Consider the following 15,631-nt stretch of genomic DNA (forward strand, 5'->3'; position numbering starts at 1 on the left):
TGACTTTGTGGGGTGTCTGTTGCAGGAGAAGCGGATCGTGTCGCTGGACTCTGCCAACACGCGGCTGATGAGCGCGCTGACGCAGGTGAAGGAGCGCTACAGCATGCAAGTCCGCAATGGCATCTCCCCCACCAACCCCACCAAGCTTTCCATCACGGAGAACGGGGAATTCAAAAACAGCAGCTGCTAACCGGGCGGATGCTGCCGGCCGGCTCCCCAGGAGAAGGGCAAGAGGGAGCAGACTCGAGAAACCTTTCAAAATAGCCCCCCCTGCCCCTTACAGGTTTACATAATGCTGCTAATAAAATGGAAAAGAGAACGAAGAACTCGGAAAGGTGGGCTTTAATTCCCCACTCAAGGCCAGGAGAACCGGGCTCCCGGGAACAAGTCCTTCCATATCACTGTGTAAATAGAGAGAGCTCTTGGGTCATGTACAGAAAATGCCGATGTAATATACCAAAAGGAAGTGAATACTGTAGATTTTTTTAATTATTGCTATTTTTATTATTGTTATTATTTTTTTTCTCTTGTTGAAAGCACTGCAGTCCTTGGAGGAGGAAGAGGGGAGTGTGAGTGCATGTGTGTTGTGGGTGAGAGAGAGATGAGCGGTTAGACAGCAGCTGCATATATCGGGCTGACTGATACAAGTACATGAGTGGAGTGAAATCGTAGTGAAATGAATTCTGTAAGAAAACTCATCTGCTGGTTTTATTCCCCTCTAGCTGTTCTTTAACTGAATGCAAACTCGGTAGCACACATTTTAGCAAGAAAATTGGCTCTTGCTGGATCCTGGTACCTACTTTTGGTGCGACTCCGGCAAAAAACGGTCAGTCTTTTTGAACAAGGGAAAGACTTGGAGCAACCAGCTTGTTTCCTTTCCGTTTGTACACAGTCAGGCTTTCCAGCAAACAGACAGAAGGAATCTGCAGTTTTTCAAGGTAGGATTCTTTCTTTTTACTCCAGTTCTAATGCAGTTTTATATTTTCTGTTTTGAGAATTTACAGACCTGTAAATACTTTTTTTAAAGAAATTTCTATCCGATGCCCACTTTACACCCCCTGAATTCGTGCTCTGCTCTCCATCAGGAGCAGCCAGGGGAACGCTCTGAGGAAAGGGCGACCCGCAGCAAAGCAGAACTCCGTATGCAACCTCTCCTTTTTCCTAGAGGATTTCTGTATTCTTATCTCTCCTTCAATTTCACTGTTTCAGCCACTAGCATAGCCAGTCAATTCCAATGAAAGATGCTTCCTGCACCTTTGTGTTTAAACATCCTATGTTTCCACAGAAATTTGCCTTTCTTTGGATACTTTAAAGGTGTTGGGGTTTTTTTTGAGTTCTGTCCACAACAGATATTTCTTAAGGAGTTTTGAATAAGCTTTCATCTCCAGTGACTTTCCATTGCATTTCATAGTTGCATACTTACAGGCTGTATGTGAATGCGTATATAATTACAAAGTGACCTTCTTGTGGAAGATAATGACATTTGCAAACCATAAGATATTCTCAATAAATGACACAGTATTGTCAATTCTCATTATTTCATCAAATGCCACAATATGTAGTCTGAAGGTTTTTTAAATCCCTACATTCCAGACTCAAGTAATGATGCATGAAGCTTCGCTTTCACTTTTTGGTATACATTTCTAGCCACCAAACTCTCAAAAGTAAACAAAATTATCACAACAGCCATTGAAATTTTGAATTACAGAAAAGTACTAGTGACACTGATTGTGATGAACCATTCAAACATCTTGTAGGAATTAGAAATTGGAAAAGTTGACTTAAAAATGAGACAGAGCCTCGAGAAGGTGCCTCCGTGTGGGATGTGTTCAGGATGCAACTCGGAAGGAGTTACTGAGGTGGCTGTGGGGGTATGAGGCTGAAATGGTGTCGCCCATGGTATGGTCAGATATCTGATAATCCTTTCTGGCCTTAGTTTCTGAATCCCTAAAATTATATCACATTAAAAATGTAGGCATTTCTAAGCCAATTTCTCGACCTGCTGAAAGCAGCCTGTGTTGCCTGGAACATGAGGGACTGGCAGTACTGAGGACCCAAATTCAGTGTCTGTTGTCATGTTTATTTGCTTGTTGGAAATGAATTGATCTCACCTCTGTGGGCAAACGCAGCCTGTGACCGAGTGCATTATGTTAACTGTTCTGCCTGATTATTGTGTTGTGATGCTTCAGTTAAATGTCACCACACAAGTTGAGTCAGGTTACTAACTGTGCATAAATAGAGGCCACATCTGCACTGTAGGGCGTGTAAGAAAAATGCAGATGAATCTCCCTTGGCTGTGAATTCACACCTAGAGGAGAGTTGTCTGCAGTGAGCTGTATTTAATGCTTAGCTCTTTCAGATCAAAGCCGCTCTGGCAGCTGGAAGGTGACTGGGTACCAGGGGCAGAGCAGCATCATCCCTGCCTTGTTCTTGGTGTATTGTTGCCAAGTGAGCGCTGCCTGACGCTCCCGGCGCGGTGCTCTGCGTTTGCTCACTAGTGATGTCTTTTCCATACTTTCCAAACTGTCTTCCAGCTCTGGGTCGTTGCTGACCTCCGATATTTTCTTCCTCAAACCGTGCCTTTAAGTTCCTTCTCTTTTCCTTCTTCCTCCATGCATCACAGCCACAGGCAGTCTATTGAGTTTGTATTAATCCGTCTTGTGAGTAGTGCTCTCTTTTACAAGAAACCTTTGCAACCCCCTTTTGCTGAGTGTTTTTGTGTGATCCGCATCTCCCCTTTGCTACATACTGTAATTACACAGCCACATCGTGGGAAATGTGTTCCCAAAAGTAGCGTTTTCAGACAGGCATGTGCATTGCTCACTTACTACCCAGTGCAAACAGGTGTTCTGTGACTGATCCGTGAGAGCAAGCAGTGGTAGGAATACATTGACTAGAACAAGGCAGAAGCAGATACATCATTCTGGTAGCGTTTGTCTAGCATTAATTTGGGAAATGCATTTCACTGGAGCTCCCCAGATTTCTGGTTATCTATCAAAGATCTCTGGCTGAGCCGTTTGGTTTGCTGAGGAAGACTCCGAGGTGTCCACTTTGGTTTCTGCAGAGAAATGCAGTAAGAGCAACATTTCAGCCCTGTTTTTTAGAGGGGAAGTAATACCTGCCCCAAGGTGGATACATTTTAGCGAGGTCTAATGGTGTACCTTCTACCTGTGTATTTCTTAAGCTTGTAGTAGGAAAAGTTGCTATTCGATAAGAGCCTGACCCATCGGTATTGTCCTCACAGCTTGTTGCTGGGCTGGTTGTTCCTGTATTTCAGTTTCTGCCCTAAAGTGCGAACTGAACTCCTCTGACTGCAGCGGAGGAGCAGCCTGTCGACCCCAAAGGGGGTGAAGGTTGCGGACTCACGACGCTGCGAGACTAAAATTGATTAGCTGCGGAACAAAACGTCACGCTCCGGAGTTCTGCAGGCAGCTGTCTCTCCTGGTTTGTTACCAAGCAGCTTTCTAGCGAAATGTTAAGCCGCTTCAAGCTGACAATATGTGAAAATGCCAGTTTCCATTTTGTCCAGTCTGATAAAATTCAAGTGGCACTAAACCACGTGGCAGCCAAAAGGTCTGTCTGCTTTGGCAGAAGAGCCCTAACTGGGCCTGATCGCTTTTGGTTTAAGACTAGTAGCCGGTGGGTTTCTGCAGCAACGAGAGAAGTAAATAGTGCAAAATCTGATGATGAGCATTATAGAAATGGGCAGCTATGCCTAAAAGCACAGGTTCATACAGCTACACGTTTTGCAGCATTCCTTTCCAGTGGAATAACTCTAAGCAGGGGGTCCGGGGGAGCCCAGAAAGGGATGTGTATGTTATCTAGAGAATGTGGGGTGTATCCAGTAATAAATTCTGTACCTGTCTAATAAATCATCCAAGAAATGGGGTTTATTTTATGTTCTTGCAATTGCTTTGGGTTGGCTCAGGCTTTTTTTTTTCCACATGATGTATTAATGTCATGTTTTAATGCTTGTTTAAACCCACCTGCTTTTAACCTCACCTGAAAACTCAACGACTGAAGCCCGTCAGTTTTCCAGCAGTGCCCGTGGGACGTGTCAGCAATACTGACCTGCTAAGGTCACCCTGTATGTATGAATTTTGTTTGTGTTCTGCAAAACTTTGTGTCATTCCTGGAGAACAATTCCTGTCCAAGGTGAACCATAAACTGTATTTACATCAGTGATTAGTGTGGTCAGCCACAGGTATCCAGCTGGGTCTGACAGAGCAAAAAGGGTGACATTTAGGCTGATGCTTTTAGGTATTTCCTTCTCCACAGTAAGGTAACTCCCAGGAGAGCGAGCGTGTTATTACAGATCATGCCTGCCAGGAATCCTACCTGTAAAAAATAGATTTTCTGTCTCAAGGGCCTTAATAAGAGTGTTACTACACGGAACTGTTTTACAATGATAGCTCTAAATAATTTATTTTTTATTTCAACAAAGTACACCTTAAAAAAGTAATAAACTTGTTTTTCAAGCCGTATTTTTATGCTAGTAGCACTGGACTGTTTGGTCTCTGAGATCCATTTCTGCATTTCATTGCCTGGGTTTGTTCTAAAGAAGATTTATTTTTGTTCTGTGAATAATTTTTGAAGGTTCTTGTAATATGTACAGATATAGATACATTTGAGGTCTTTTATTGATATTCCTACAAAGAATACAAATAAACTTTAACTTTAAACAGTTTGGACTCGATAAACCTATGCTGATTTAAAAATTCTGCTCTTTCTGCTCTCAGGTTGTACTTGTGCTTTGTGTAACTTCAGAGGGTGGAGGGAAGCTCAGGCAGGGTAAGTTTGTATTTGGGGACCGAGTGGCTCACGTTTGTCACCTGGAACCACCTGGACAAACCAAGGGGTCTGTGGTGGAGCAGAGCAGTGGAATTAATTCCATCCTCCTGTTCCTGTGGCAGAGTGTCCAGCCCGTATCCAGCTCTGCCTCCCTGTGCCGGGGCTGGGAGATCTCTAGTGTTGTGGAGTGAGAGAGCGACGAGCTGTGGAGACATGAAGAATTGCTCTCTACTGCTTCCCAGCGTGGGGTCTTTTTGGATAATAACGTCTTAAGTCATCAAAAGAGTCAAAAAAAGTCATCGAAAAATACATTGTCTGCATTAATGTGTTTGTTCCTCTCATGCCAGACCAGTGAAAATCAGCCCAGTGTTCTCATTCAGTCGATGCGTAGTTTACAGGTTTTCATGCACCAAGCACAAAGCTGCATTGCTTGAGGATTATTTCTTTACAGGTTCACATAAAACACTAGATTCTAAGCACATTTTTCACATGTATATGCAATCTTGCATACGAGTGGGAAAATCTTTCATATTGAACTTACTGAATGTAAGTTCTGTACTCAAGGAGGTGTTTTGCTAAAAGTCTTTTTATTTTCATTTCACGTGTTATTTTTTTTTCCATAGCTTTGAAGCCTGCAAAACACCCTCAGCAAACTCTTACCGCGTGCCTCCGCCCTGGCCCTGCGCTTTGTTCTGTTCGAGTCCCCTGCATGTTCTGCCTTGTTCTTGCTTGGGCTGGAAGTTTTCCATGCCAGGAGTTGCCTTCCTGCACGTCTGTACAGAACCCAAAGCAGTGGGTGCCTGGTGCTTCTGGGCACGAGGGCAGCACAAACAGCATCTCTGGAGGAGGCGGATCTGTACGTTCCCACGCCCGGGTCCTGTCCGGCACGGCCGCCCGCTCCTCCGTGGCAATGCCGGGCGCTGCCCACGTGTGAACAGGCAAGGCAGGTGAGAGGTGGGATGGCACCTAGCGGGCAAAGCCATCTCGGCATCGTGTTTGCTGTCATGGTTTTGGGAAGGGGAGGTGGTAGGGGGGGATCTAAACAGGAGAGGGATGGTTGGGGGGAAGGAGGAGGCAGCTGGAGGATGTGCTGAGGGAAGCAGGGGGAGGAAACGGACGTTGCGCAAGTGCCAGTTAGGGCGGCACTGGGATAATACAATTAGAACCGGGCTTTTCTGTGACTGCTCCAAAGCACCTGGTGCGTCAGTGTTCTGTGCTGCTGGGGATGCTGAATCCCATGTCACTTTGGATGTGCTTCTTCCGCTGTGTAAAACTCCTGTATGTGAATGCGCAAATTCTTCCCCCCTCCACGTGTCCTCCCGCCCAAAGGATGCACTTGTAACACCTTTAATGATTTCCCCTGGGCAGGAGTGTGTGCTGCTGCTTAAACCCATTAGTAGGTGGAATAGCAATTTGTTTATGCTGAGATATGAGTCTCATGAGCAGAGAGTCCTTGCTCTTACTGGAACCCATCTTACATTGCTGTCCTTCACCTTTCTCCTGGTCCTGCAGATTAAATATCCCCATGTCTCCAGAAGATGTATTAAATTCCTGCTTTTTGCTGTGAGAGGTAGATCAAGTATCTTGGTCGTAGGCATGAAACCTGGCTACCTGTCGGTTCTTCTTGCAGCGAGTATGAACACCTTGTCCTTACTCAGCTCCATGGGGACGTATAATCCTGCTGATGTGACTGAAAACGTGAGTTCTGTGGACCTGAACCCACTTCTCAGTAGTCTCGCTTGGCCAAGCTCAGCAGGAAAGCAGCCTTGGCTGAAACAGAGATAATTAATGCTGCGGATTTCAGGGTAACTGCCAGGCGCAGGGCACTCAGGGTAGATGTTCCCTGCACCTACCAGGTTCCTCTAGCTTTCATACTATAGTATGACCCTAAGGGCGGTCATGGTGCTGTTGGGGAGAGGAAAAATATGAGGGACAAATACTCGATGTCAGCACCAGGAGTGAAGGATGATACAGTGATGATAGAAAATAATGCAGAATTAAACATGATCTGCAAAGAGACAATGACATCTCACCCCTTTTTCTCTGCTGTTCAGGCTCCTCTCTGCAGCAGGATACAGATGTTGAGAGCAGTTCCTATTTTGCTTGGCATGGAGGAAATCCTGCAGGCAGTGAAGGAAGGAAGAGCTACAGCTAAGTTGCAGGCTGTGCTTACTCACCTCTGTCCTTTGTTGCTTCTCTCCCTCCACTTAGCTCACGTAAGTCAGACAACATGCAGGTGCTATTAATTCAGTTTGTGAATTATTGCTGTAAGAGTGGCTGTTCTGTTGATGGGAGCTCCATCTTGCCTCCCAAAGTTAACTAGTGTTTTATGTTCTCCTAGTTTACAGAGTCATATCAGATAAAATCCATTTTGAGAATTACAGGCCCTGTAGATTTACAAGCAAATATGAATACTAATGAACATAATCAAACAAATGCAGAGGACCACACAGCATGTGGGGTCTGGCAGGGACAGTCCTCCCTGGGAGTACGTGCAAGGCCAGCGTGTAACTTGTTCATCACTAGAAGGCTCACAGATGTGGCCGTATGTACAGGAGTGATGGCTTTGCATTTACAGGAGCAAAGGAAACACTTGGGAAGGAGGTTGAGCACAGTAAAGCTGTGGTAGATACCCGCCAGAGAGATGGCTGCCTTGCAACAGCCTCTGTGATTCCTCTGCAACTCCTGCATGCAGGCTCCGCATCAGTGCTGCTGCTCTTAGACCCCTTCTTTGTGTTGGCTGAGGTAGAACCAAGGGTTCATCTCTTCAGGAGATAAACAGATGAGGAGGTTGAACAAGACCCCATATACAAGAGCACAATGTGGATAATGGGGTGGCAAGAGCTCGTTGAGAGTTAAGACTTCACTGAGCCCCAGGCAAGATGGAGAGCAACTATTCCCCACCCTGGAAGCAGCAGCTGCAGAAGCAGTTTCCATCGGGAGGAGCTGGTTTTGCCTCCATGAAAGGGCTGTTTAAAACTAACAGGGCTGGACACTTGGGCAAGCTGCTCCTCATCTGGGACCTGGCATTTGAGAAGGAGGGAAGAGAAATTTACTGGCTGCTGTTCCCCATTCCTCCTTAGAGGGCACACCCGCACCGCTGCGCTGCTCTGGCAGGTAGCCGGGCCATGACACCCTGTGCTGGGACACCCTGTGCGCATTCAGCAGCTGACTTCTGTGCAGAAAACTGTTTTGCAGAGCCAGCGTTATCTCTGTGAGGAGGAATTGTCCTTGCTGGGGACTCTAACTAGGAATGTACAGTAAAAACCTACTTTGTAAAGGCCTTGCAAAGGTGCTGGGCAAATTGCAGTTCTCATCACACTCAGAATTAATTTCAGCCTTCAAATTAGCTGAAATGCCTGGGAGCATACACCCGCTTTGGATACGGGCTTTATATTTAAGCTCGTACCTAGAATGTGTGTCCCTGTTCTTCGTTACCACTTAGTCTGTGTTTCACTGTTCAAAGCTTTGCTCTCCAGTGGTATCTCAGCGTGTGCTCATTGCTTCAGCACTTTCAAATGACTCTGCAGAACTCAGGACTTCCCTGGTGGGAACACCATGAAAGAGGACTGGCTTCCCTTTCCCTGTTAGTACCAGAAGCCACTGCAAAATTTTATTTTATAGCGTTGGATATTTTTTAGGATCAGGAATCATTGAAGAACTCAGACGTGACCAAGACTCTCATAACTGGGATTAAGTGGAGCACTGCCTTTCAGATTTTTCTCTGTCTTTGGGAAACCATGAATGGCAGCCCCCGCTGCACCAGGATCTGTGCTCTACTGGGTGCATTTAGAAAGTCATTGCTGCAGCACCCAGTAAGGCTGAAAAAGCTGATAAAATACGCAGCATCTCCTCTGGGGTTGGCTGAAGGGCAGAGAGATTGCTACCCCCTCAGTAGCAGATTTTTTGTTTTGTTGTGTGGAATTCTTTCTTTCTTGAAAGAAATACATCCCCTGCAGGCACATTCCAGATTGTGGCTTTGGCAAAATTGGGAGCTTAAAAAGGAAAGTCCATCTGCCCCAACTGCTGACTTGACAACTGCGACTCTGGAAGGCGCTCTGTGCCCGAAAGGGAAAGATGGGCCGACGTGGGAGGCAGCACGTTCAGTCCCTCTCGCGGTTCGCGATTGCGTGCGCAGGAATGCTCTGTTCAGCCACGGCTGACGTGTTTTTATGAGACATCTGCCAATGCGTCGGTGGTCTAACAGCTGCTAGGAAATTTTCCTGGAGGGCTAGAAGGGGTTTTGTGCCATCACGACTGTCCTCTCGAGAGTCAGCGTAATATCCCAGGCGTTAATGCTGCCGCCTGTGTGCAAAGTATTTCCTGTTCTGGTTAGGGACAGAAGCTGAGCGGTAGCTGGAACACCTGTGTTAGCTGCTAAAGATGTATCAACAAGAGCAGTCTGTGAAGAGCAAGCACCAGCTCTCTTAGAGATCAGAAATCTGGGGTAAAAGGAGCCATTTATGGTTATAGTGTCAATGGTGTCGTTTCAAGTGCCATTCAAAACTACTGAAATCATCTCAGTAGCCACCATGTGCCAGGACACCTAAAAGGAGCTGGGTGGCCGTCCCAGACCTGCCTTACCCAGGTGTTTGTGTCGTGTCACCCAGCATCAGTGGCTGTCACACCGGCTCTCTGCCTGCGCAGCCAGCGAGAGGAGCGGCTGCTCGTGGCCGCAGCAAGAAGCTGCAGTCACGGAGGTGCGGAGGAGTGAAGAGGCAAGAGCGGTTTGTGGCTGCCTAGAACAGAAACGAGCTGACAGCAACACGTATGCCCCATCCTCTGGGGACCCGCACGCTGCCTGCAGCGGCAGCTATGGGACGGCCCTGGCGCTGAGGGCGTCTGCTGGCCCCAGGCAGCAGCTCTGCTTCGCAAAGAGAAAAGGTCAGAAATGAGGCTGTTCCCATAGGACCACTGAGATTTGCGCTGCCAAGGAGCTTGGATAGTCCCCACTCAAAAGTACTTGGGCATCTGATTTCAGATGGATTTAAGTATCCTGAAGATTTGCATATTTGGCTGTTTTAAATCTCGTTGTTCTGGAGACTCAGGCTTGGCTGGATGTTTCCTTGATGATTTTGCCCCGTGCAGCTTTCCTGCATTCCCGCCCCGCTCTGCAGTTTGCCCAGATGCAGGACTATGCAGGTTTAGATTTATTCTCTCTACCTGGGACAAGCCTATGGTATATGTGTCATGCTCATGCTTCCCAACAACACATGCCCTTCCAGGTTGGGGAAATAAATGCCAACCTCGCCTCTTCCTGATCCTAAACAATAAAAGCAGCTTTTGCTCTGGTTACATTCATTACATTATTTGGCATAAAGGTAAAAGGGCTTATTGTCCCACAGCCTTCAGGGCGTCAGCAAATTGATACTTCAGGTGCTGACCCCACAAACACAAAGCAGGTTGCAATTAAATAGTCTGAAAATTCATATTGACAATGGAGTTTTCACACCTTCCAGTTGGCTTGGGTCAAAGACAGGATGTACTTTGTCATAAACAGTCCATTCTGGTGGACTGGTCAGAAGGGCAGCCCAAGGGTCTTCCATCAGCTGATTATGAACATGGAGGAGTCCAGTGATGTGGAATCTGCTTAATTTTCAACTGGCCCCAGCACAGTTTGTGGCAAGCTGGCTGCCTTCCCCATGGGAAAGGCCAGTACAGCAGCTGGATGGAGAAGACTTGGGCCAGCTGGGAGTCTTGGAGTTATTAGTTCAGCCTAACTGTAGTTCTTCCTTGTGAGCATTAGCATTTTTATTGTCAAGATTCTGCACGTAACTTGCAAGTTTTTTTGTTTTTATCTATTTAATAGACGTGTGAGTGGCTGGCTGAGCACATACCACACGGGTGCCAGGCTGCATGGCCTCTCTTTGCTCATTTCCCCAGGTCCCTACTGCATTTTTTGGCTTGTCAGGGCCACAGCTATCGGATGGGCCTCTGCTAAAGTGAGTCTGGAATGAATTTGATAAATGAATCCTCCTGCATGCATGACACAAACACGCTCCTTGCTACAAGTGTTTCTTTAACTGCTGCTCCCTTATCAGCATGAAAAACAAGTGTGTTGAGTATCTTGGGCAAATACACTTGTGCAGATGCTGGGAGAGCTGCGAGTGTTATCAGCAGACTGGTTTGGGGATAACATTTGCAATTCACTACGCTTCAAACTGCTGTCAGTAAAATGCTCATCTTTCCCAAAAGCCTTAGGCCATCCTTGTTAACTCGCTGTCCTGCTCTCTGAGACCACATCAAGGTCTGTCACTGTGACAAAGTCCACATAGACTTCCCACTGCCCTCTAATTTATGTCCTACTGAAGTACCAGGAATTTAAAAGAAGAGGACAAAGCAGATGTTGACTGGCTAAATAACAAATCTGTCCTTACCACCTGCAGACTGGTCTGAAATATTTATCTCAGAAGTTATATTTATTAGGAAAAAATAGCTAATGATTAATAGCTGTGCAATAATGCACTGATGTAGTAAATATACAGCTTAAACTGGGGAATGCACGCACAGCAATAGTAATAGGCTTTCCTCATGTTTGTGGATAAGTTGGACAAACCGTGCTGAGAACTAAGGAGCATTTCAGTCTTTGCTCTTACAGGGAGCAAACAGCCCATGGCAGCAGCAGGAGCTTGTGTGGAGAGGTCCCTGGAGCAGGACCTGTGGTGCAGGATTGCTCCTGGGCTGGCAGACAATGAACAGGTAACGCTGTGCCTTCCAGCCACTCGGAACTCCAGAAAGATATTCAAGAATTGAGAGGTAGAAGAGGGGATCATATTTGTGTCTGTCGCTTCCACGCACTCTATTTCTGAAGGTTCTTCACCATGTAACCTACTTTTCCTATGAATAATTTTCAACCCAGCAGACAAGTTGAGATCAAACATCAAGACTATGAGTAAAGAACCACATGTTTATGTGAACGAGGAGCAGTAAGTTCTCTTGTTCAGAAGTTGAGGGTTTTCCCCATAATGGATACACAGTAGATCTGGCTACCTAAGCTTTGGACAAATATTGCATAAAACATGGGGAGCTGTTACTTAAAATGAAGATCGGAAGATTACTACCAGACTGAAAGGTAAGAATTTGCCCAAAAAGCAGGGTAGTAAACTGTGCTGAAACATGACCTGCAGTTTCAAGATCTTGCTTAGTGTTTATTTTTACCTCAGCATGAACAGCACAAATGTGCTAACAAGACTGCAAATTTGGGAGCTGTCTTCAAACACGGGAGGACCAGAATATCTTGCAAAATTAACTAAATGACAGGCTGGGTTAAACACAGGGGTTCAGGTAGGGGAAAAGGAAGGGAAACTATTGAAAGTAGATACAGCAAGATAACTGTGATGTTATGGTTTGGATGTTATAATGAATGATTCACTGTGTAGAAACGCACGATGGAATCCCACCCGGGCTATCGGCCGGCCAAACCGTAGGCATGGCAAGGCTGTTCTGCCTGCAGGCACACAAACCGCGCTGCAGCCATGGGAACACTGTGCAATTTGCATCTCCTTTGCAGGGACAGAAAGAATCTGTTGCCCATATTGGGTGTTTTAATTTCTCCCATGTGCTCCAAAACAACAGAAATCCTGAGGAGAATGAACTACACAGTCACGTGGGCTGGATTGTTTGCTCACTGGAAAAAGAGCTGGAAAGACTTGGCTTTTGTGTCACCTCAGGCAACATTTTGGAGGGTCCTAATAGCGCTGGGAATGTCATCTGCACGTTTCTGTGCGATATTCAGAGAGGGCAGCATCCTGTGGAAGACTGGCCTTTGCAGCTCAGCCCAAAATGTGTGCTAGGCAAGCAGGTCAAATCCAGTCCTGAAGGAAGGACGTTTATTTACGACTGATAATTTTAATAGTATGTTCCCAGCAGAGGTTATGTGGGATTTACCTTCATGCTAAGCTACAACGCAATAACATCCCCTTGGGAATCTGGTGTATTTGCTTCCTCCAGAGGCACCCAGTTTCCCAGGAACAGAAAATCAACACAAAAGCAAAATTTTTTTGTATGGTTGCATGCTGCAAACCGTAGAGGTGAGGAATTGGGTAAGACGCACCTTCCTGAGTTGCAGTCTTTCCTGCTGGTGCCTCTCTTGTCAAGCACAGACCTCCAGAGCCAGAAGAGCCCCCTGCAGAGTTGAAGGCAGACAACGGTGCTATAAAACCCCTGAGCTCAGCTCTGACTGAAGCATTAGTGGGTTTAAAGCACAAATTTATCGCACTCATTAGAGTACGCAGGTTTCTGAGGTCCTGCGGGCAAATCCAAAGTGACGCTGCACTATCTCGGCAGCTTTGAACGCACAGCTTCAGCAGGAATCCTTTCGTTCACTGGAGTACTGGAGAAAGCTGTTCTTATGATGTTATCTCTAAAACACTATCAGCAGTTCTGTGTGCTCGCGTAGTTGTCCTCTTTCCAGAGCAATATATTTGCCAGCTAATCTGCAAAGAAGCTTTAACAAGCTTCTGTGTTACAGTGGGAGAAGCCGAATCAAGGAGGGAACAGGTCCTACTCCAGACTGCCCAGTTTATCTTGACACGTGTATTTGTCCTGAGACATCCCAGCTACAAGCTGAAGTGCATCTGTGTCAGACCCCTTGTTTTCAGAGGTGCGGCTCTCCTGCCTCCAGCTTTCCTTGCTCCAGGTGAAGTGCAGTGATGTTATGGCCTGGCCCTCCAGGCACGTTTCCATTTGCAGACAGTAAAGACCACGTAGAGAGCGGCAAATTCCATATGGGATAGTTGGGCTGCTGCTGGTTGGGAAGGAAGGCTCAGCCCACGCTGCATCTTTCCTTAGAGTAAATTAGAAATCACCAGCACTGGATAAATTCCTGTTTCTTCCCTTCCTGTGTTTAAGAACAACCAAGCAGTAGGAGAAGCAGAAGAGATTATGTTCCATAAATAGTGATATTTTTTTTTGCTAAAAAGATTTAGGAATAAAATTTTCAAGACTCTGCTCTTAAGTAGGATGGGTCAGGGCCCTTAATCCCTGACACACACCCCAAAATTTATCGCAGGTAGAGAAAGGCTGGAAGGCCAAGAAGAGCTCTGGTGGAAATCGCGGCAGTTCAGAACTGGTTCTGTACCGTTTCTCCCATCCCTGACAACCCTGGTTGCTTCCAGATCAGTTGCTTCTGCAGATCACACCCCAAACACACCTGGCCGGCTTTCACTTCTTATTTCCCTGAAATGTGAGCTCTAACAATTCCTTTTTTGATATTTGTATACGCCTTCTGGACACTTTTGAGCTGATAGAGTCATTTTAAAGGTCAGGCTGAGTAATGAAGTGCAGGGAATTTAAATAGATGTCTATACCCTGGACACTTAAAGAAGGAGGAATCGCTTTAGTTAGATATTGACGCAATACACATATACCAGCACCATGAAGGGTATCACACTAAATAATGCAGTGGTCCAGAAGTCAGAGCCACCCAAAGCTGAGTTTTAGCTTCCGTTGTCCTGTTGTCTCCTCCCTGTGTCATATTTTTGGAAGAAACAGCACACAATTTCAGCCGCCGTACTTTGCAGATTCCATGCAATACAGGCAGGAGCCAGGGAGTGTATCGCCACACAAGATTTTGGATTCTTGTTTCTTCCTTAACTTGTGCTGTAAAATAGGGCTAGAAATCTTGCAAAGACTGAGACATCTCCTCCTCTTATCTCAGTTCTCAAGGTACGTGTTTATCTGTTCAGAGTGAATCTAGCTTAATTATGTTTTCCAGGTATTAAAATGGCTTCAACATTACAAGATTTTAGCAGGGACAGCGCTGGTTTCATGCTCCCCTGTCCAGTTTATTCCGTTTCCTTAGTGTCTATTTTCAACAATTACTGTTCATACAATGTCAAACAAGTCACCATCACGTTTGCTGCTATGTGGACAGTGGCAAAAATCTCCTGTCAGTACCAGCACTTCTATCCCCTCAAGCTACGCTTTTTATGCGCTGACCTGTATCCCATTATCTGTGCACAGACATTACTTTTGTTTACCTGCCACGTTCCTGCCCTGCAGGCCAGTTCTACAGCAACTCTCCCCAGCAGTGCAGCCTTCAGCTGCCATCTCAGTGCCTGTAGTAATTATTTGTGAAGGTTAATGTTACATGAAAATACCAAAGCATTTCTGCTCCTCAGCTTTACCGCTGACTTTGGTAAAAGCTGGAGTTTTAGGGGGTTTTTTGGTTCTTCTTGTTTGTTGTGGTTTTAATAGTGATCTGCCTGGCAGCTTGCTGCTTGTTCCTATGCAGGGTTTAATCTATCCGACAGAACTTCCATTGGTGAAAGTTCTTCAGTTTCGGTCATCTTTGGAAGGTGAGGGGCTCTGAATGTCTTTCTCTCCCTCAAAATTCTCCTGGGTGTTAAAGGAATATTTGCAGCTGTGCCATCAGGCTGGGTTTGGCCAGAGGTTTCATCAAAGGCCAGAAACAAGGGGCCTGTGCTAATGACAGAAGGGGAAAACAAACAAAACGTTTATCTTCTGGCTTTGCTATAGGACATAGAAAAGGGAAGACTGAAATAATAACTGTTCTGGTTGTAAAGAGAATGATTATTTATTTTTTATATAAATTTGACTGCTATATCCGCTACAGGTTTTGTTTTCCCTATGCTATGTGGGGGGAAAAACAGTCTATAAAAAATAAACCAGAAATTCCTGAATTATAAAAATACTCTAAATTGACAAGGATCTCCTAAACCACCAATAGCACTACTCAAAAAGTAGGGAGACGGGCACAAATTGAGGGAGACTGAAGTTACATTTCATCAGAGATGCTGCTGGCTTTACTCACAGTACACTCAAGGCATCTGATTAACATGCAGAAAGTGATCTGGTTTTTGCTTTATCCCTAACTGAA

General features: G+C 45.8%; 2 protein-coding genes across 25 annotated transcripts in view; both read left to right on the forward strand.

Annotated features, from left to right (window-relative positions):
- The window catches only part of RASAL2 (RAS protein activator like 2), a 180,923-nt gene extending 176,239 nt beyond the window's left edge, over positions 1 to 4,684 (forward strand). For all 24 annotated transcript variants that reach the window (XM_065071715.1, XM_065071716.1, XM_065071718.1 and 21 more), the window contains one exon: positions 26 to 4,684. In XM_065071715.1, coding sequence (XP_064927787.1) covers positions 26 to 264 — 239 coding nt within the window. In that variant the 3' untranslated portion in view covers positions 265 to 4,684. The remainder of the gene's footprint in view (positions 1 to 25) is intronic.
- Positions 4,685 to 4,884: 200 nt separating this feature from the next.
- Positions 4,885 to 15,631, forward strand: part of RALGPS2 (Ral GEF with PH domain and SH3 binding motif 2) — a 157,242-nt gene continuing 146,495 nt past the window's right edge. Inside the window, exon 1 of the mRNA XM_065071752.1 lies at positions 4,885 to 5,738. The gene's annotated coding sequence lies outside the window, so the exon portion shown is untranslated. The remainder of the gene's footprint in view (positions 5,739 to 15,631) is intronic.

The sequence above is a fragment of the Columba livia genome, chromosome 8 (assembly GCF_036013475.1).
Source record: "Columba livia isolate bColLiv1 breed racing homer chromosome 8, bColLiv1.pat.W.v2, whole genome shotgun sequence".
NCBI classification, from domain to species: domain Eukaryota; kingdom Metazoa; phylum Chordata; class Aves; order Columbiformes; family Columbidae; genus Columba; species Columba livia.